This window comes from Galeopterus variegatus, unplaced genomic scaffold, assembly GCF_000696425.1.
Source record: "Galeopterus variegatus unplaced genomic scaffold, G_variegatus-3.0.2 Scaffold2963, whole genome shotgun sequence".
NCBI lineage: Eukaryota > Metazoa > Chordata > Mammalia > Dermoptera > Cynocephalidae > Galeopterus > Galeopterus variegatus.
In genome coordinates, this window is record NW_007729074.1 from 100,369 (window position 1) to 123,221 (window position 22,853).

A 22,853-nucleotide genomic window follows, 5' to 3' on the forward strand; every position below is an offset into this window, starting at 1 on the left:
CGGTCTGTATGTGGGATCCGCCCCCCCGGCGGGAGCGCCACCGCGCTCCCAAGCGGCGCACTGTAGCAGTGCGCCACCGGGCCGGCCCTAATGGCCCAGTTTCAATGCACCAATTGTGGCATCCCATAATGGAAAGAGTGGGAGAGCACCCAGCCTAACCCCCACATTTAACAAATAAGGAAACCAAGAGCCCCCCAGAGGTTAAATGGTTTGCTTAAGGTCACAAGGCTAGTGAGTGGTAGGACCAAGTCTCTTGACCCTTTCCTGGGTCTTTTCTACTCCATTGTGCTGCTTTCTCTAAGTGGTAGTGGTCATCCTGGAGCTTGAAGGTGGCCTAATGCCTGACTTCAGCAATGCAGAAATTTGCCTAATCTAGGGACTCCAGCATAATGAGGGACCGTGGAGTCTAGGGTTCCACAGGAGAAACGAAAATAACAAAGATAGATTATAATGGATAAAACTATCACCAGTGCATTACTGATACTCTGAAAAACTGAAAAAGCAGCACTCAAACTGCTGCTAAAATGTACCCACTTTGAATAAGAACAATTTTTAGAAAAGTAAGTAAAAATGCATTCAGGTGCTGTGAATACCAAGAGACAAGCCTTGCAGAATTGAAAGTCATGGCAGAGTAAGAAATGAGAACTATGCTCCGAAGACTATAGAGATTAAAGAAACCCCAAACCTAACTCTGAATGCATTAAGTACAGCATATTCTGATTTAAGCAGATTAAATATAAAAGAGATTTAAAAGATATTAATCAAAGTTAATGCTAGTAAGGCTTCATCTGAATTTAACATTAAAATTCAATTTAACATCTACTCAGTTAATAAACCCTGTGATCTCCAAACAAGACAACATGGTTGCTGTGTAATGAATCATAGGCATATTCTGTTAGGGGATAACAACAGTGTGATCAATCAACTCCTATAAATGGACAATGCATAAAGTTGCAAGTAAATTTATTAAACTACAGCTATTGTGTTCTATTAGCTCAGATGGTTAGAGCATGGAGCTGACAATTCCAAGGTCTGGGGTTTGATCCCTGTATCAGCCAGCAAAAACAAACAAACAAATAATAGCTGTTAATTAGCAGCAATAGTCATAGCAAAATAGACTGCAAGAAAAAAATGTTCTAATTTATGTTAACAAAACCAAAGCAATGGTGATCTACTGGCCACGGTCACTTTGTATATATATAATTAATTAGCTTTTAATATTTTGCATCAAGAAGACTAATGTGTAATTGTTCCTAATTAGAACAAGTATTTCCCCTCTGCATTTCACTATGCAAAAGAACTGTAAAGACTATGAAATAAAAGGAACAGTTAAAACAACTGTATGGTTATTTTTTTTTTTTTTACTATCAAAGATCCTTCCAAAAAAGATTAGCTTTGTTTCTTCCAGGAACTAAAATAACAATTGATGATGAAAGTTTGTCTATAATAATTGCCCTCGTTTGAAGGGAAAAAATATTTATTTTTTATAATCAGAAGCTTAGTTTATAGTAATTCTTTCATTTATTTAATAATTACTGAAAACTTATTTTATAACAAGGCCTAACAGGAGGTAGGGGCATATGGGGGGAGAAAAGTGTTTTGGGCAAAGGAAACAGCATATGTGAGGGCCAAATGTTTCATAAATTATAAAAATAATCTATGTTTTCAATATTTAAAATTACTTTGTGGGCTTAATTTCGCACACAGCATTTATTTTCCCACATTTTCTCTGGTGCTTAGAAACGGTAGAAATTCACAGCATAACAAAACTGCTTATTAATGCTGACATTCATTGCTACTATGTCAGAGTAGTAATGCTCTCAGACTGGGCTAACCCCAGGAAGAAAATATAATGTCATTATCTGGCTAATTTGATCACAGTTGCTCAGTTTGGCTTCAACAAATGTTTATTAACATCTCCACTGTGCCAGACATTGTCTTAGGTGCTAGATGCCAGGCATACATTTGACCACCACCCTTAAAATTAATTAGCTAGAAGGAAGAGACCATTACACAGATAAATGCCACACAATGTGGTAGGAACAAAGACAGACTTGTGCACAGGCTAGGAAAAGAACACAGAGGAAAATGGCGCCCAACCTGACCTTGGGAAACAATGCAAGAATCAACTGTACACTAAGACATGAACAGGTAGAAGTTAGGTAAAGATAGAAAAAGGCTCTAAGCATGTTTAGAAAACAACATGAATAAAGACTTCAAGTTTGAAACTAATAATCTAAGGTAAGGGTTCAGATCCCTATACTGGCCAGCCCCCCAAAAAAGAGAAAAAGAAACTAAAAATCTAGTAGTTTGGTATGGCCTAAAAGTAAAGAGTGTACATGGGGGAGAAGACAGGGTGGCGGGAGAGTGCCATGGCAGATAGACTAAAGAGGTTAACAGGGATCACGGAAGGTTCTGTATACCATGCTAAGACTTGTGGATTTATCTTCTGGAAGGAAGCAGGACAGCTTAGGATTATGTGTTCAGAAGCAGATCAACTTAGGTTCAAATCCTAGTTCTACCATTTACTAACTGTAAACCTCATGAGTTACATACCTTCTTTGAACTTCAGTTTCTTCATCATCTGTAATATGGAGAGGCTTACCTTATAGTATTGTTTGGTGATATTAATAACAAGACCCCTTGATAACATTCATTGAAAATGGGAAGGAACGGAATCAGTTGAGAATGGACGATCGCCACTACTATCAAGAGTTACTTTGGCAGGGGAATGGTAAGGGCAAGGTGAAGATGTAATGGATGGCTTTGCAAAGAGCAAGGCAGAAAGACCAGTGAAACTATTATAAAAATTCAGATAGGAAATAATAGAGGTTTTACCTGGCATTTCACCATCTGGGATGGTGAAAATCAGATCTGAAAATTATTTAGGAAGAAAACTTAACAGGTCTCTCAGTGACCAGCTGAATGGGGAGGAAAAGTAGCTCCCAGTCATCTAAATTATGCCCCCAACTAAAGTAGGAAATCAAGAGGAGGATCTAGATGGGGGCAAGATGAATGTAATCTGCCTATGGGAAATATGGGTAGAGATTACCAGAGATGCAGACCTAAAAACTTGCAATTCGGAGCTGCAGGTAACTTCTTTGCACCAAAAGCCAATCACTTTATCCTGCATAATGTAGAACAGCTTAAAATGATTTTTTTTTCCTAAATTGAAACTGAGATGTTAAAAAAAAACCCAACCCCTGGAAACAAAAAGAATTACATAGAATTATATCAAAATCAGTAAGTAAAAGGATTATACAACTTGGAGAGACTATAAGGTTCAGATTAACCCACAAGATACGTCCATCGTCCTCAGTGAGTGATTGGTAAGTACAGTCCTGTGACTATGCTCAACTATCACAGGTAAGTGTTCCAATTGTCTATTTTCCAATTATAACAGCTTGAAATTCACCAAATAGCACCTGTAACCTCCAGTGATGTCATCTATTATTAAGCCATGTCACCCATATAAACCCCTCCCTTATGATGACAAAGAAGACAACATGAAACTGATACATTTCCCTGAGGAAAAGATTGTAAAACAGTGTAAATTTAGTAAAATCAGGGTCCACTGTCTTTAAGGCCAATTTGTTCTTACAGAAAGGAAGTCCTTTTAGTAATTGTAGATAAGATTGAGTTAGAGACTCAAAAAAAAAAAAAAAATAGAAATAAATCTGATTCAATTAGCCATTTTGTTTCATTTTTAATTCCTCAAAGACTTACAAATAATATCATGAAGCCTCACCTTAATATGTGACCAAGTTAGTACTGAAAAAGATCAGCCATTAAAAACAGGTTGTTAAACTAATATTGTGAGAACAACTGGATTGGCATCATGTACTTTATTAAGCTTATGTGCCTCATCAATAAGATTCAATGTTCAGATTTTAAGCAAAATTACTTACTTGGCTGATTTGATAAAGCTGTCACAGCAACAATAATGTCTCAATAATTATATAACACATAGGAAAAATGTACTGTATATTTAGGAGCTGAAGATGTTGAAAAAAAAAAAAAAGCTGACAATAGCTCTTAAATTCCAACAAACACAACCTGAGCAACTCTTTCAAATAGTAGTGGCCTCCTTTTTAATTTTTCTTCTCTTTCTTCTAGTTCTCGTTGATATTCTCTCATCCTTTCCTTTTCACTCTTTCTAAAATTAAATAAAAGGAATGAAATTTTAAAAGGTCATCTAAGAAATAAGAACTTGCATATATAATATGTAGCTTAGATGACAAATCAGAAATTATGAGCACAGCTTACAGTTTACCATGGTGCCTTTTCTAGAATGTGAATTCCCATGGAATGCTGAATAAAAATCCTAGGTTCTGAGCACACACATTTTATGCCCTGGGAACAGTTTGTGTACTTTGACTCCTGAAATCTTCAAGGAATAATGTATGAAGGAGTTTCAAACTGGCCTGAAGAGACGAACGAATGCCCTCTTATATTATTTATAAGTGTATAAAACCAAGAAAATTTGTCCCAAATTAGATAGCCTCTCTTAAGAAATTTCCTCTGAAAACAAGACCTTGCTCTTATTTTTTACCCTAAATGAGATCTCGTAAAGGTTAGTGGCAAAAAGTTGATTAAATGAGAGTAGGTCAGGGGAGAAATGGGAAGCATGAGAATATAACATACAGAGGAACGGGAACCAAATACATACATTTACCATAAAGTTACTAACTTTTTGGACCAAATCCTATAATGAAAAGGTTAGTGGCAAAAAGTTGATTAAATGAGAGTAGGTCAGGGGAGAAATGGGAAGCATGAGAATATAACATACAGAGGAATGGGAACCAAATACATACATTTACCATAAAGTTACTAACTTTTTGGACCAAATCCTATAATGAATTGAACTATGCTATTTTCTGTATGTTAGATATATTAACGCTATCAAGATAATAATATTTCATGGATTCGAGAAAATAATTATACTTTAAAGTATAATTATGCTTAATTATATACAAGTTGGTGTTATGAGAAAGCTAGTTTACTTCGCAAGGGTTAATAGTATATTTCTAAGGAACTTTCTGCTCAAGGTCATCAAATCAAGCTCCCTCTATCAATAAATTAATGCTATATTATAAAGGAATACTCATTGTAATTAAAAGCAAATACATATATTTTGGTTCTTATAAATCAGATTAAAAATTAATAAATCATATTACTTACCCGGCTTTGGGGGAGATATTTTTCTACTTAAACATGAACATTTTTATGTTCAACATCTGGAACACTGATTTTCAAACTTTGTACTGCAGAATTCTAGGTTCTGTGAAGGGGTTCTAAGGATTCTGTGAATATCTTTATTTTTTAATACTGAAACTATAAAAAAAATGCAACATGTACTAGTGAACATTAACACATGTGTTAACACATCACATAACCGATGTTAATTAACCTCAATGTGTTAATTTGTGCTATCAGATTTCATGCATACCTTAGAACAAAACTGTTCGACATATCTGTTTATTGAAAAATATTCTGAGATTACATGGCAAGCTATTAAAAAAGAGCTTTATCTGTGTGAATCAAGATTTTTCTCAATACTGTATTTATGGTGCAATCAAAAATAATATAAAGAAAAAGATTAGATGCTGATATAAGATTACAACTATTAACTGTGGCCACAATAGAAAATATTTCTGTTCTTCAACATAGCTTTGTGGTTCTCACCATAGAAGTGAGTACATATGTTGGTTCTCACCATAAGGGGTGGGTGTGGGTGTGCTGAGTGTAAGTAACCAAGAATAATTTTAATCCATAGACTAAAATAGATATACCATTCTCAATCTGTTCATATCTTGCTATCCATTGATTTAAGAAAGAGAAAATTTGAGCGCAGTGGCGCTCCCGCCGAGGGTTCGGATCCCACGTACAGACCAGTTCCCGCTCACTGTCTGAGCGAGGTGCGGCCGCAACGCCGAGGGTTGCGATCCCGTTGCCGGTCCCGGTCCGGTACGGGCGCGACACTGAGGGTTGCGATCCGTTGCCGGACACGAAAAAAGACAAAAAGGAAAAAAAAAAAAAAGAAAGAAAATTTGAAAACCAATGACCTGGAGATTCAGGATTCTTTGATGATACCTGAGATATTTTACTCTGGATTTAGACGTTTGAGCTAAACTTTCATGTGAGTCATAAGCCTTAGCCCGGGTTGTCAGGAGTTTCTGCAATTCTTTCATTCTTTGCTTCTGCTTAGTTAGGATCCGATTTCTTTCTTCCTCCAACATTTTCTTTTCCTCAAGTGATTTCCTGAGGGCAACAAACTAAGGTTTAATTCACTTTAAGCCAATGAAAATGTTATTTAGCAAAGATTTAACATAGGATAATTCAAAAGTTGGAAAAAAGGCAATCTTTTGAGAAGGATCTGACTTGTGAAATTGAAAAGCCAATCAAGGCTGACTGTAAACTTTTCTATCCCCAAAGTTTCATAAAATGGAAAATACATTCGTTTCTTAGAACACCCTCTAGCAAAATGTTCCTTCTATATTATAGAGTAAAATATCTTACAGATATAATAATAATTTCTTAATATTTTCAAATTCATCAACATAAAATCAACAGAGCTGCACACACTAGTGTAGTAACTGAGTTGGTCAGTTTTGTCCTTGTTATTTACCTGGTGGCTTGTTCTCGTCCTCTGGAAGATACTGTGGGCATTGGAGGGTTGCAGTTACAGGGCATGGACTTTGCACTTGCACTTCTTACTGGTGACTCATGCCTTGGAGACAGATAAGGCCAACGTGTTTCTTTTAAATTTTCTTCATCTGCTTTAATGTCTGCCAAAATTTTTTCTCTCTTAGTAGATGCATGTGAGGATGAATGAAGATCAAATGGTTTACAGACTGTTAAGAGTTTTGGACACTTGTATTCTGAAAGCTGTTTCTGATATCCCTCAGGATGGTCTTCAGAATCATGAGTCCGGCCCCTAACCTTGTGTTTACACTTCAACTTTTCAGCCTGTTCAGGACACTTGGGGTTCCTGAAACGTCTGCAGGCTGACCTACGAGGCAGAGGGGATGAATTCTGCAAAAGCTCTTGGGCTCTCAGCTGCGTCCTAAGGTTCCTGTAGAGCTCTTCTTCTTTTAACTTGTTACTGCTAGTTGAACCATAAATAGATCGAGGTATGGGTCTGGCTTTAAATTGATTTGTTTTCTTTTTAGACTTAAAAAAGTCTCCCAGCTGCTTTTCCCGGGCTGCTCGCTTCTGTTCCTCTCTTGCAATAAACTTAAATGGCTTTTGCAAGGCCAAAAGAGCTTCTTTGTTTTTCTCCTTGATAGACTTCCTCCGTTCTTCTTTTTGCTTGACTAAATCATGATACAGGGGGAGAAGGACACTGGCAGGAACTGGATTGGCTCGGAATTTCTTCTTACACTCTGAATCTTCTTCTTTTTTGAGTTTATGTGCCATTTCAATATCTGATTTAGATTTCATGGCCTCTTCTTTCTTCTTCTGTTCTCTAATCATCATTTGAAAAGGCTCAGGTACTGTAATCGTGGGCACCCATTCTTTCTGTTTCTTCCTTTTTTTTCTAACTGCTTGGAAGTCAGTATCTTTATACTGAATATAATCTTCAACACAAAAGTTTTTCCACATGTTGTTGATGAGCTCCTTAGCATAGGTCATCATTCTGTTTTTCCTGGGATACTCTTTTTCTAAGTTGGGCAACTCTTCTTCAGAGGAAGATGTATACAAGGTGGGAGAGTGACCTAAATCAGGCTCCGAAAATGATGTCACTACCGAGACAGGGTGATAGGAGTTCTTTTCTGATAAAGATCTAAGTGAGAAGAATGATTAAGTTACACTTTCAATTGTATGTGACCAAATATAAAAATTAAGATAGTGTTATATATTTTCTAAGGTAAGGGTATAATTAGGTAAAAAAGAGGAGCTGGATAAGGCTTGTAAAAAATGATCACTTTTATTTAGAGAAGGCCTGGGAGAAGCCTATAAATTATCTAGTCCAACTCCTTTACTTGACAGAAGAGGAGCCTGAGATGGCAGAACTCCTTGTGCCTAACCTCTATAAAAGTCTCCATGCGTTTTCCAGAGTCACTGACCTAAAATATACACCTGATCATGTCACTCCCCTGCTTGAACTTTCTGATGATTGCTCATTGCTACAAAATAAAGTTTAGATTATAAAGCCCTTCAAGACTGTCTCCTGCCCACCTGTCCAGTCTTACACCTCTTGCCACTTCCTCCCCCAAGTCACCACTGTTAAGTCATCTCTAGTCATGTGAAATTCCTCACACACACCCTGGTTTCTCACGCTGCCTTGCCTTTGCACATCTGGCTTCTGCTGCCTAGAAGGCCACCCCTTGCTTCCTGCATCTGCTGTACCTGTTACTCCTCCTTCAAGACTGAACTCAGATGTGACACTTTGGTGGAAAATTCTTGCCTACATCCCTCCACGACACCTTGGCACGATCAACTGCTTCTTCCTCTGTTTCCTTAACACTCTTTTACAACATGTTGTGATGCAATTTTTGGTCCTTGGTAGTCTCTGAGTTCCTTGAGGGCATCTTGTTTCTGACTCCTCAGTGCCCAGGAATGGTCTGGCACACAGGAGATGAGCAATCAGCACTGACTGGATGAGATAAAGGACTTGCCTCAAGATTCAAAGAATGCAAGTTCACAACAGAAATGGGTCTTGAAATTACAGACTTTTTTGAAAACATAAATCAGATTCACGTCTCCTAGTGATGAAATCTTTGTATTAGATCTTTAATCCACATATTATACATATTATAAACAGCTTTTAAAATTAAACTTTAGGGGGCTGGTCATTTAGTTCAGGTGGTTAAGAGCATGGTGTTATAACCTCAAGGTCAAGGGTTCAGATCCCCGTATCAACCAACGACCAATAAATAAAATAAAATAAAACTTTAATATTCATTATTTAAAATGGCCTCGACTAGTATTTTGATACATGTTTACAGTTCTATGAATGGTGAGTCAGAGAGAAAAGACCAAAAGGCCACCAAATGACACTCAAAGCATGAGGTCACCTAGTAAGCTAATAAGCCATTAAACATTTTGAATAAAATTCCACCTCCCTGTATCATTAAGAGTACAGGCTGGCCAGGTAGCTCAGTTGGTTAGAGCATGGAGCTAATAACACCAAGGTCAAGGGTTTGGAACCCCATACTGGCCAGATGCCAAAAAAAAAAAAGTGCAAAGGGATATTTAAGGAAAAATATTCTGAAAAATTTTGTTCTGCACTTTTAAATATACATTTTATTTTATAGTCCACAAATGACATTAAGTGCAAACTTACCTGGAAGAAACACTAGAAACATCTTCCCTGAAAGTGCAAAGGGATATTTAAGGAAAAATATTCTGAAAAATTTTGTTCTGCACTTTTAAATATACATTTTATTTTACAGTCCACAAATGACATTAAGTGCAAACTTACCTGGAAGAAACACTAGAAACATCTTCCCTGATGATCACTGGCTGAACTTCCTTTAAATTTAATTTATCCTGGTACATTTTCTCTAATCTTGACATAGTTTCTATGTGGGCAGCCTTCAGCTCTTCTAGTTTCCTGAAATACTCTTCATTAGAGTGGTAAACATCAGAAAAGTTCAAAAAGTCCTCATAGCTTATTGGTGCATGTTCATCCACCCCAGAAGAGTTGGTGTTAAAATTAGCCTGGTGGGGGGAAAACACCCATTATATGGTGTTTGGAATTGAAAGACAAATTAAGCTGATACTGACCCAAATGCTACTATCTTAAAGAGTCCACCTAGTTAGATTATTAGTTACTTGTGGGCTATGTACATATAATGGGTTACTTGTGGGCTGTGTACATTTTCCCCCAATGATATTTTATGAACAAGAGAGAACAAGACCAAATTGCCAGAAGATAAATGTCTTTTAATCCATTTAATAAAAGATTAGATTCCCAGATCAACCAACAAAAGGTATTTAACTCATTATATTCACGCTGTAATAGGATAGTGCCAAACCACACTTTACAAAGGGTTTCTATAATGAGCCTCCTTCTGAGTTGTAAATTTTAACTGAGATGAAGAGGAACACAGTTCCTCCTGCTGCAAACGAAGCAACCACAGCCCAGCCAGGTAGCTCAGTTGGTTAGAGCATGGAGCTAATAACACCAAGGTCAAGGGTTTGGAACCCCATACTGGCCAGATGCCAAAAAAAAAAAAGTGCAAAGGGATATTTAAGGAAAAATATTCTGAAAAATTTTGTTCTGCACTTTTAAATATACATTTTATTTTACAGTCCACAAATGACATTAAGTGCAAACTTACCTGGAAGAAACACTAGAAACATCTTCCCTGATGATCACTGGCTGAACTTCCTTTAAATTTAATTTATCCTGGTACATTTTCTCTAATCTTGACATAGTTTCTATGTGGGCAGCCTTCAGCTCTTCTAGTTTCCTGAAATACTCTTCATTAGAGTGGTAAACATCAGAAAAGTTCAAAAAGTCCTCATAGCTTATTGGTGCATGTTCATCCACCCCAGAAGAGTTGGTGTTAAAATTAGCCTGGTGGGGGGAAAACACCCGTTATATGGTGTTTGGAATTGAAAGGCAAATTAAGCTGATACTGACCCAAATGCTACTATCTTAAAGAGTCCACCTAGTTAGGTTATTAGTTACTTGTGGGCTATGTACATATAATGGGTTACTTGTGGGCTGTGTACATTTTCCCCCAATGATATTTTATGAACAAGAGAGAACAAGACCAAATTGCCAGAAGATAAATGTCTTTTAATCCATTTAATAAAAGATTAGATTCCCAGATCAACCAACAAAAGGTATTTAACTCATTATATTCACGCTGTAATAGGATAGTGCCAAACCACACTTTACAAAGGGTTTCTATAATGAGCCTCCTTCTGAGTTGTAAATTTTAACTGAGATGAAGAGGAACACAGTTCCTCCTGCTGCAAACGAAGCAACCACAGCCCAGTGTGCTCCTTCCCCTGTCGGGCTGGGCTCCTGCAGTGTGGCTCCCAAGATGTGCCAGTGGAGAGAAGGCAGGAGGATGGAGGATGGAATGGGGGAGCAGGGACAAAGTTCTTGGTGGCTTATCAAGGAGCCAGGGAGAAGCCCTCCCAGCAATGAGGCAAGAGCTCAAGAGGGAGTAAGAAACCATGGGAGAGGGCCGGCCCGGTGGCGCACTGCTACAGTGCGCCGCTTGGGAGTGTGCCGGCGCTCCCACCGAGGGTTCGGATCCCACGTGCAGACCGGCCGCTCACTGGCTGAGTGAGGTGCGGGTGCAACACCGAGGGTTGCGATCCCGTTGCCGGTCCCGGTCCGGTACGGGCGTGACACTGAGGGTTGCGATCCGTTGCCGGTCACGAAAAAAGACAAAAAAAAAAAAAAAGAGACCATGGGAGAGAGCGGGAGGGACTTTCAGAACAGCTGCTCCTGTGGGCAACAAGAGCTGTAGCTCCCGTGGGTGACAGCAACTTTGGGAATGACATCAGAACAAGGAGGTTGTAGTTGTTCTATACATAGGTCATGCCTGGAAGGGTCTGACTGGACTTTTCCCCTCAATCCTTTTACATACCTTTCAACTCTTTTAGTTGAAGCAAGTAAAGAGATAAAACTCCATTTTCTCCATAATATAAAATTTTAGTATGTTCTCAGTTGAAAAACAGTTGAAACTATTTACAATACTATGAATAAAAGGCTGCCAACCATGGTTTTAAATTTAGCCTGTCTGGAACAAACTCAAAATGAAAAATGCATATTTGCTCTAGAAAACTGTAGATCCAGGGCTGGCCAATTAGTTCAGTTGGTTGAGTGTGGTGCTAGTAACACCAAGGTCAAGGGTTCGGATTTCTGTACCAGCCAGCTACCAAAAGAGAAAGAAAAGAAAACTATAGATACAATCTGATAACACTCTAGAAAATAAATCTGTTTAGCTTCTCCCAACAGGAAAATTCAGAAAAGTCAATTATAAATAATAGTTATAAATATGGTGTTTTTTAATGGGCTAAAAGCATGTAAAGAGGCCAGTGTTATGCCACTTGGGGTAACTCAGAGGAAACAAATGAAAGAAAACAAGTTTTCTTCAACAGAATTGACAAGGAGAAATTTGTTACCAACAAATCTATGATCAGAGACCTGCTTTATGTATGTCAAACAACTTTAATTATCTTCTGTTGTTTATGTATGTGCTCCCTGCCATTACCTTATCATGGGATGAGTACTTTATTGATTTCCTCATTCATTAAATATCTGGGGGACATCCAGCATTTAGCTAGTTGCTGAAAGATACAAATCAGATGAAAAAAAAACTCTACCTTCAAGAAGCATCCAGCTAGTTTAGGAGAAGACATGTACATAATCAACAGTAGACTTAGAATGAGACAGAACTTGGCTGGCTAGTTAGCTCAGTTGGTTAGAGCATAGCATTATAAAACTAAGGTCATGGGTTTGGATCGCCATACCTGCCAGCCATGAAAAAAAAAAAAAAAGAAAAAAAGAATGAGACAGAACTCCTGATTCTACAAGCTGCTTCCAACTGAGCACAGAGACAGATGCATGACCATGTATGTTGTGATATCAGACACTATGAGATGAAGAGGCAGAATTTGCAGAAGTGAGCCAACTGGAGACAGAAGGTTGGATGAGGACAAAGTCTACCAGATCAGGAAAACAGTGAAAAAGGAACAAAAATATCTGAGGCACAGTGCTAGAGCATCCATCATGTTATCTCACAACCACTCAACAGGCAGGTACTCTGCTCTCAATGAGGAAACTGAAGCTCAGAAGAGGTAGGTGACCTGCTTGCAGTCATACTAGTAAGCAGCAGAGCTAGGATTCAATCCCAAATGTGTTAGGTATCAAAGATATACCATGCTCCTCCCAAGGGCAGGGAGGAATTTTTAGCTATAAGAGGCGAGAACAGGCATGGTATGCTCAGAGAGAGGTAAATAGTGATGAGTGGGGATGGGGAACAGGTAACATGTACACAGGAGGGGTGCGAAATGAGGTGAAAAAGGCAAGTCAAGAGCCCCATCCAAGAGCCTGGAGGCCAGGCTGCATGTAATAGCAGCATTGAAGGATGTCAGGAAGGGGAGTGACATAATGCTCAGGATTCTTCTGGTGGCAAGTAGGGTGGAGTAAAGGAAGGGTGGCAGCAGTTAGTGGGCTATTACCTAGATGTGTTTTAGATATTAAGGGCAGAATTAAGGGAGCAGTACCAAGGACAAAAGCAAGGAGGCTGCCTTGAGAGATTTAGAAGATTGAATCACCAACTCGATAATGACCTGGATTGGGAGCAAGGAACTGAAAAGATTTATTTTCTGTTTGAAGTGATGTCTGTCTAGGTAGATAGAGGTGCTGCCATTCATTAATATACACAGGGGAGGAGAGTGTTTTAGGGAAAGGAAACTAAGCTCTGTCTTAGACACGTTAAATTTGAGGGGATAGTGAAGCAGTCAGAGAAGTCAAGGAAATAGATTATATGTCTGGAGACCTGGTAAGAAGGCTGGGCTAGAAATGGAGGTATGGGAACCAGCAATGCACACAGAAATGGCAGGTGCAGCCTTGGATGTGGAGGAGGCTGCCTGGGGAGTATGGGCAACAAGATGAGAGGAACCCAAGGATGGAGATGTTGGAGAACACCAACATTTAAATAGCAGCCAAAGGAGGACTAACACTGTAGGAGGTAGAGAGTGGTCACAAGAGATGCAAAAACCAAGTGATAAGGGTACTCAAAGGAGGAGAACTTTTGCTGGTTTGAATTTGGAAGGTAAGGGAAAGCTTCCTGTAGGAGGTGATACTTGAGCTAAGTCACAAAGAATCAAAAAATCTAGAGGATCAAAGAGAGCTTATGGGAAATGGGGAAAGGTACTCTAGACAAAGGAAATGACATTAGCAAAAGTAGCAGGGGTGTGTGTGTGCATAGTGGAGAGCAAGATGCACACAGCTGCAGGATAAACGGGGAGTAAAACGCATAAAGCAGTTTTGGGAAGCAAGCCTGGAAAAGGAAGTAAGCCTGGAAAGGGAAGTTAGGATAAGCGGGAAGGTGTTTCCATTTCCTGTCTACCACTGGCTCCTGACCATTAGTCACCTGCTATCAGCCCCCTTATGACCCTTCAAAGATAAAAGCGTTGGGGGCTGGCAGTTAGCTCAGTTAGCTAGAGCGTGGTGCTGATAACACCATGGTCCAGGGTCCAGCCAGCTGCAAAAAAAAAAAAAAAGGAAAAAAAAGTTGGACGGATGTTAAATAACTTTTCAGTTGGGAGGGTTCTTATGGCTTGGGAGAAAGACTACAGATGTGGGGTCAGAATTCCCATTCAAGCCTGGGCTCTGTACCTCTTAGCAATGTGATGTAGGCACTAACCTCTTGAGCATTGGCTTTAAGATATGTAAAGTAGGTGTTTTAGGTGTTAAATTATTGTCTCAGCTTCAATGCCTTCACCACTCTGCTTTGTGATGCTAGAGCTGGAGCTCTGCAAACCACCTTTCTGCTTTGCCAGCTGCTCCCCATTAGACTCTGCCAAAAGTGAGGCTAGAGGGAGACTGCAAGGCTGGAGGAGAAAGAAGGGACTTCTCCTTCCTGTTAGTTCTCTGTCCACTTTTGTCTGCTTGTGATAGCCCAGCAACAGTTCTTCATCTGGGTGGCAGCAGTTCATTTTACTAACAGTGGCTGAATCCAGTTTACAGTGTTTCCAACACTTGAAGAATCAGAATTACCTCAGGGCCTTTGCACTTGCTGTTCCCATTCCCTAGAACACTCTTCCTCCAGATATCTGCACAGCCCACTTGCTCACTCCTTCAGGTCTTTACTCAAATGTCATCTTCTCAACAAGGTCTCCACTGACTACCCTATTTGAAATTACAGCTCCACCCTCCACTCACTGTCAGGCCCCCTTTTCTGCTTTATTTTTCCCAGAAGTACTCACCACCAACTGACATTCTATGTATCTTTACTTGTTTGTGTATTGCATGCCTGTCACTACCAAAAAAGTAAGCATTACTAAGGTGAGATTTGTCTGCTTTGTTCACTGTCGTGTCCCCAGTGTCTAAAAAGTACCTGGCCAGTGGCAGATGTTCAATAAATACTTGTTGAACAAATTAATGTACAGTTAAAAAAAATACAAGGGCTGGTTGGTTAGCTCATTTGGTTACAGTGTGGTGTTGTAACGCCAAGGTCGAGGGTTCAGATCCCCATACCAGCCAGCCACCAAAAAAAAAAAAAAAAAAAAAAAAAATACAAGTTTCCACCAAGGGAAGAGAACAGTTATTCCCTCACAAAGGACTGAATCATATAAAGAAATACTGGCTGCTCTAAAGAGCTATATTCTACTAAATATTAAGGAAAAGGTCTATGTTCCAAAAACAATAATTAAAACAGGAAGGGTTTTCCTAAGAACTATTTTTAGGCAAAAGCATCCATGTGCTCTCATTCATTCATTTAGAATCTCTCTTAAAAGATGGTCTTATAGCAATCATTTACATGAAGATCAAATTTACTTGGATCTGGAAAGATTGTTTGAAAAAGATATAAAATGGAGGCTGGAGCTGGAGCCAGAAGACCCCAGGGTCCTGAGAGACTCAGCCCTGCCCCCTGCCCCAAGCCAGCAATGGAGCCAGCCCCACCCGCCTCTTCCCCTTCCCCAACAACATCTTAGAAATTTCTTATTTAAAAAAAAAAAAAAGATATAGAGTAGCTTCTGAAGAGATGTGGCACATCTGACAAATTATACGTATGCACTGACTTTTACACAGTATCCATTGCATTTTCAGCTTAATACTGTTAACACTAGCTTGAACTTTTCAGATAAACTGATCTCAGTGTTTTACCTAAAACAGATGGAATAATTAGCAGATGAATGGCTAATTTATGGCTTCCAATTTTAATTTCATCTTTTTTGGGGGGGCAGGGGCAGCTGACTGGTATGGGGAACTGAATCCTTCACTTTGGTGTTACCGGGCCATGATCTAACCAACTGAGCTAACTAGCCAGCCTTCTAATTTCATCTTTAATTGTCTCCACCCAGAAAATATTTAGTATATCAAATAACCTAGGCCATCGTCATTATTTTTCCAAGAGCCGAAAATAGCACTCTCTGCCTTTAAATGTTCAGCTTTTTGTGGAATGTCATAAATGCAGCCACTAGATTAGAGGATAATCTTCCCCAGATTAGCTTGACCCATTTAGATAATGAATCCTTCCAGCACCTGTTGCTTTATTAGTAATTAGCACCCATAAAGAATTGTGCATAATCTATATTCTATTATTATGTGTATTATATATATTGTGAATAATCTATATATTTTCACCTGCAATTCTAGAATTTTTAGAAAAAGATGTTTTTTGTTGAAAAGGATTTGTAAGGAATGAGGCAGATCTCCATGTACTAACATAGGTAAATCCCCAATGAAAAGAGAAAAAAGCAAGTTGCCAAATTATACATCTACATACATATCTACATAGTATACCACCATATATTAAAATGTTATATACAAAGGACAGGAAAAAGCCCAGAAGCATAGAATACATATCAATTTCAAAATAGTGGCTACCAAAGGGGATGGAGGGGGTACCCAGGTTTTCTTTTGGGGGGGAGAGGTGTAAAAGGGCCCAAGCTTCATATGTAACGTTTGATATTTTAAAAGGAGAATGTGTTCATGTATTATTGTCATAACTAAAATGTAACTTTAGGAGCTGGCCCGTTAGCTCTATTGGTTAGAGCATGGTGTTATAACACCAAGGGAGAGGGTTTAAATTCCTATTCCTACCAGCCAACCGCCAAAAAAAATAAATAAATAAAATAAAATGTAATTTTTAAAAGGAAAAAAGAAAAAAATGTTTTGTGAATATTAATAGCAAATTAAACACGGAATAGTGTTTAAAGGACACTTGGCCTGCCCAGCACCTCCTGTGTTCCTTCAGGAAGATGGCTTTCCCAATCCCCCAGCAATACTGCTTCTTTCCCTTGTTCCTCTAACTGCTCCCACCCCCACCTCCCAACCACCTACTAATAAACCTTTTAATTAATTAATTAATTTTATTTTTAATTGAAACATATTAATTATACATATCTGTGATCTGTCCTTTTATATCTTTAAGAAAACAGAAACCATTAGGGGGAAGTTCCCTCATCTTCCCATCTATAAAACTATCCTGTCTGTGCCCCTTTTCTCCTTCCCTCCACTTTCAGGGATAAAATGTCCCCTCTCTTAGCAGCATTCAACACTTTCCCTCATTATTAAAAACAATGAATGTGGGACACTCTTGTGATTTTCCTCCTACCTTAGTAGCTGCTCTTTAATCTCTTTTGCCCCCCTTTTTCTCTGCCTAACAGTTAAATGTTGAGGTTCTTAAGAACTCTACACTAGTCCCCTTCTCTTCTTTCTCTGCACTTTGTCCCTAGGTGACCTGGTCCACACCCATTGTTTTAGAAATGCTGAAAACTCCCAGTTATAATGTCTAGCCCAGACCCCACAGGACTCCAGTTTCATAGGCCCAACTTCTACCTAGACATTTCTACCTGGAAGTTTCACAGGCATCTCAAATTTACAATGCTCAAAACCAAAACATTGATTCCCACCTATCCCTCAAAACTATTCCTCCCCAAGTCATCCCCAATTCAGTAAATGGCATTATATTCCATGCAGTTGTTCCGACCAGAAACCTGGGAATGAGCATCCTTGATTCCTTCCTCTATCTTGGTTCTCACATCCAATCCAATAGTAAGCCCTACCCATTTCAGAGAAATCTGTCTGCATCTTGCCATCATCCTTGGACTCTAAGTCCAAGCCTCTGGCATCTGAATTACCTTGAAAGCCTCCTAAGCAGTCTCCTTCCTTTTGCTTTGCCAAACTCTCCAATCATTCTCCATCAGAGTGATCTCTCCAGTCTCACCTCCCACTCTTCCTCCCCCTTATACAGTCCTGCTGGCTTCCTTTCAGATCCTTAACTACTCAAAACTCTTTCTCTTCCTACCTCAGGGCCTCTGCCTATGCTGTTTCCCTCTGCCTGCAATGCTCTTCTCATCTCCACTCTTCAAATGGCTGCTCTTTCTCATCCATCAGGCATGGTCTTAAATGTTAACAACTCATTTAAGGAGGTTCCCTCCTCTGTCTTTTTTGAATTATAGTAGCCTGTTTATTTTTTTCCCACCATTCCCCTTCTTAGAATCATTTTACTTTATTTTTCATTGTCTAACTTCCCCAATGAGGATATGAGCTACAGCTGTTTCATTCACCACTGAATAGTCAGTGACTAGCACCTAATAAATGCTCAGTATTTGCTGAAAAAAGAGAAGGTCCCCATTAGGAAATTCAGTGAGATTTTTAACTATGAATTATAGACTATTACTTTACCCATGTTATCATCAGCCACATAACAGGACCTATGAGCTGGTATCTCTTACTAAGGCTAGATTCAAGGAACATGTGTCAGTGCCCAATATGGGCACAGAATCCTGTAAGGGATATGTGTATGATGGCGGGGGGGGAGGGTTGGGGTGTGGTGGGTAGTCTGGCTTTGGCAAAACCAAAAGACTGAAAGAGGCCTATTGTGACAGTTGGTCCTCTAATCAGTCTTGTGTGGTAGGTATGGTATCTGCGTTTACTACTTTTTATTAACCTTTAGAAATCAAGATGGAGAACCAAGCCAACCTGTAAAGAATGCAAAGCCTGGCTCCTGCACTCTCTTTCCTGCCTTGTCAGTGCTTCTTTCCCTAGCCCCACTGCCCTCTGGTTATCAGGCCTACTGTGGCAGCTTACCCAGGTTTACTTTTGGATCCTATATGTGTGGCGTTCTAAGAACAGTATCAAACTCATAAGAGTTAGCTTCCTTTCTTTCTTTCTTTTCTTTTTTTTTTTGTAGGATCCTGCCCTTTTGAAACTAGCTTATTGTATAAACTGATCTCTCCTAAGGTAATACCAGTTTCTAATACAAATTTGCAGTTTAACATGGCCCTCTGGAAGTATAACTGCAACTCCTCTACCACAGCACACCAAAGCAGAATTTAATCTTTGGGTGAGTCACTCAAATGACGGTCCCACTGGCAGTTGTTAATTACTAATCTATATTACTAATTAATTACTTATATAAACTGCTCTTTAAATGAGACACACATTCCCTCATTTGATTCTTATAGCCAAGTGAGATAGGAAAGAGAGACAATTTTACAGTTCTTTTATAGACAAGGAAACTGAGATTGAAGAAAGTTATGACCTAACATCACCTAGCAAATGGCAGAGAATGAGAATGGATCCTAATCCAGGACTCCAAATCCTTTTCCTCAATTCAAATCTTTTTCCTCCATCACTTTGCCTTCTTTGTTTCCTATTGCAAATTGTGTTGAGGGGTAGCTTTATCATGAAACCGGTTTCTGGTTCACATTCGGAGTCTCTATCTGCCTTACTCTGGATAATTTCAAGATATTTGTTTGTTGGTGAAATATTGACCATAAAAGGTGTTGCTACAGATTTTCTCATTAACAGTTTTAGTGTAGAATAAAGAGATTGGAATTCCAAAATATCCAGGGATTTCTATTAGCCATAGAGCATGTTTTGTAGCTGGGAAGCTTTGGGCATATGGTATTAAGAAACTTTAACTGGAGGTAAGGTTTATATCTGCAGATTGCTAGTTTGTATTCAAGGCTCCCAATCTTCTTAGTGAATCCAACAGATGGCAGACTCTGCCCCCCTACCTGATGGGACAGGTATCCATGACACATTTGACTCTGAAAATTGATCAGTAAAAGGCTCTCAATCCACTCTGAAGAGCCATTTAAGAAACAATGGAACCTCAGTAATTTGCTTCTCTGGATGCTTATCGATATCTGTGCCTGATCTATCCACTGAACTCTTGATGATTTTAAACACGCACCTCTAATGTATTGTGTTAAGATCTGCTCACACACCCGACCGCACAGCTGATTCACCTGAGTTCTTATGGGTTATTCACTATGGGGTAGACCGGTTTCCCTCAAGTTTTTAAAAAAGGAAATATCTATTACCAACAAATGCTGGAGAGTAGAGTAGAGTTCTGTACTTTGCACTCTCTAGAAATAGAGTAATATAAATGCTGTCCAAGAAGTTTTTACAACAATCTCTCTGGAGAAAATTAAAAGACTTCAGTGCCTCGGTTTTGAGTCTTTTCCGTGGGGGCTGAGAGAAGTTGGTGGGACAGATCACCTGGTAGAGAGGATCTGCACAGGTACCGCGTTTCCCACCCGGTCCTCAGCCGGGCGGGGACCCAGACCCGCCCTAAGCCTGCACCCCGCCGGCGCTCAGTCCCAGCCCACGTCCGGTTCCTGCTTACCGACGGCCCCGCGGGCTGCTCCACCTCCTTCTCTTCCTCCTCCAAGGCCGCCGCCGCTGCCGCCAGGGCTGCTAAGGGGTCTTCGCGTTCGTACTGGGCGACCCGCGCTCCGGTGCTGGGATTTACCGGGGTCTGGAGACTGGAGGACACCAACTTCGCCGCTCGGTGCGAGGCGGCCATCACCCCGCCTCCGAGGCCTGAGCGCCCGCGCTGGCCCGGGGCGGGTAAGCCGGCGCTGCCTCAGGCGACCTGGCGGCTCCTTGCTGGGGGCGGGCGGTTACTAGGGGCTCGGTAACTAGGGACGCTACAGGGGCCGCGAGGGACCAAAAGTCACACAAAATGCTCTCACGCTGCCAGACACCCGAGGCGGTACATGCTGGTTTAGAAGGTTGGCGGGCTGAACAGGGCACCTCTTCCCCTCCTTCGCGTCAACCACCTAAACGCAGACTTCTTACAATATACTAATGAAACAACTCTTTTTGTGAAGAAGAGGGAATTTTTATTAACTGAAATAATATGTTAGGAGGAGATGGCGGCGGAGGAGGAAAGCAGGGAGTGTTACTATGCGGTGGTCTCAGAAGAGAGGCACGGTTTGCCTCCCGCTACTGAATAGGTCTTCCCCTGGAGCCAGAGAATGGTAAGGGGTGTGGTAATTCTACTTTGATTGACTTGAGAACTAGCAGGAATCGACCAATCAGAAGGACGCTGTTTGTTGTCCCTCTCGCGTTTTTCTTGGCCTGACCAATAAAAGCCCAGAATTGGGCGGCGCCTGGCCCTCTCCCCAGGGAATGACTGCAGGTAGTATGAACCCGCCATTGCTTTGGGTTCGTTAGTTCAGGCGTGGCAGAATTGGACAGCGCGCGTACCCAACAGTGACCACAGACACACCCATGCCCATCTCACCTCCATCAACTATTGCCACTCAGGATTTGGACGCTTCAAATGGCGCCTTCCCTTTGCACCACGTGACAGAGGGAGAGAGGCCGAGCCTCAAAATAGCCGGCGTGGATCAGACTCAGCCATCTGCTACCTAAACCCCAGCTTCCTGAGGCCGAGGCTGCTGCTCCCAACCCTTTTGCTCCCTGTCCTCTACCCTCCTCCCGCCCTCGGCCCTCCGACAGACGGGCCATCACCGACATAAAGTTGAGGTGTTTTCTCCCTTATGCGGTACGCCTCGTGTAGAACCTATTTCTGAGGTCTGAGTCCTTCTTACCAAGCCTTCCTTGTTTGCCTGTCTGGAGTGTGAGCACCTGCAAACCCCCCCACTCTTCACCTTCTTCGGGCTGCATTTTGTTTTGGCTGAGCATTTGCTTCGCACACGAACAAATGCTGGCTGAGTTCTGAGAAGAAGTCTGAGCTGGAAGCCTGCGAGGTATGGATGCCGAAGTGACAAGATAGCGACTTCCAGTCAGTCACATGCATCTAGTTATGTGGCTGCACATGACCCCCAAATAGCAAGACAGGTCCACATGCTGAAGCACTGCAAGTGAAAGATTAAAATAAAATAAAATAATAAAACAGTATGACTGTGGAGGACGCATTCTGTGTGCATATAAAAGAGCAGGAAAATTTCAGTTAACTAGCAATATTCTAAATTTGCATAACTCTAATAACAGCCTCAAAGTATATAGAGAAGAAATGGACAGATCTACAAGAAGGAAGAATGGTTTTGCACTTTTGTGTTGAAATGTAACTTATATACGAAGGAACTTCTTGAAGTTCATGGGAAAATAGAATTAAAAGATAATAGGAACCTTTCCACGAACTTTTTGAAGTACCCTTGTACAGTGAAATGAATAGATCTTAAAAGTCGGGGCCAGCCCGGTGGCGCACTGCTGCAGTGCGCCGCTTGGGAGCGCGGTGGCGCTCCCGCCGAGGGTTCGGATCCCACATACAGACCCGTTCCTGCTCACTGGCTGAGCGAGGGGTGGGAGCAACACCGAGGGTTGCGATCCTGTTGCCGGTCCCGGTCCGGTGCGGGCGCGACACTGAGGGTTGCGATCCGTTGCCGGACACGAAAAAAAGACAAAAAGGAAAAAAAAAAAAAAAAAGTAACCATAGCACTAAGTCATGAAGCTAGCTAGCCTCAGCAAAGGATTCAATCAACATTCTCGCATCAGTTAATGCAATTGATAAAAGAAAAATAACCAGAAAAGCCTTTTCAGTTTGGAAATTTCAACACTTCAAAAAAACGATTCATGGGTTACAAGAGAAGTCATAAAAAAATTATGAAATTTGTAGAGTCGAATAAAAACAAAAATTATGCATCAGAATGTTTTGGATAGATGTAAAACTGCAGCCACTTTGAAAAAGTTTGGCAGTTCCTCTGAAAGGTGAGCATAAAATTACTTTATGACTCACTCCAAGGTATATACCCGAGAGAACTGAAAACATGTTCACACAAAAACTTGTACACAAACGTTCACAGCAGCATTAATAGTAGCCAAAAAGTGGAAACACCTCACATCTCCATCAACTGTTGAAAGGATAAACAACATGTGGTGTGTGCGTATAATGGAACGCTATTGAGCCATAAAAAAGAAAACTTGACTGCATACCTGCACTGGG

At 40.5% G+C, this 22,853-nt stretch overlaps 1 protein-coding gene and 1 pseudogene across 2 annotated transcripts in view; one reads left to right on the forward strand and one right to left on the reverse strand.

Moving 5' to 3' along the window:
- Window positions 1-20,465, reverse strand: part of FAM161A (family with sequence similarity 161, member A) — a 24,406-nt gene extending 3,941 nt beyond the window's left edge. Inside the window, exons 1-5 of one of the 2 annotated variants that reach the window (XM_008583545.1) lie at window positions 20,286-20,465; window positions 10,290-10,528; window positions 6,629-7,786; window positions 6,094-6,261; window positions 4,057-4,156 (exon numbers count right to left, since the gene is read on the reverse strand). In XM_008583545.1, the coding sequence (XP_008581767.1) occupies window positions 4,057-4,156; window positions 6,094-6,261; window positions 6,629-7,786; window positions 10,290-10,528; window positions 20,286-20,465 (1,845 nt within the window). Of the gene's footprint in view, window positions 1-4,056; window positions 4,157-6,093; window positions 6,262-6,628; window positions 7,787-9,427; window positions 9,649-10,289; window positions 10,529-20,285 lie in introns of those variants that run through there. The other variant, XM_008583544.1, reaches the window with a different exon arrangement.
- Window positions 20,466-20,814: 349 nt separating this feature from the next.
- Window positions 20,815-22,853, forward strand: part of LOC103599439 — a 7,851-nt pseudogene continuing 5,812 nt past the window's right edge.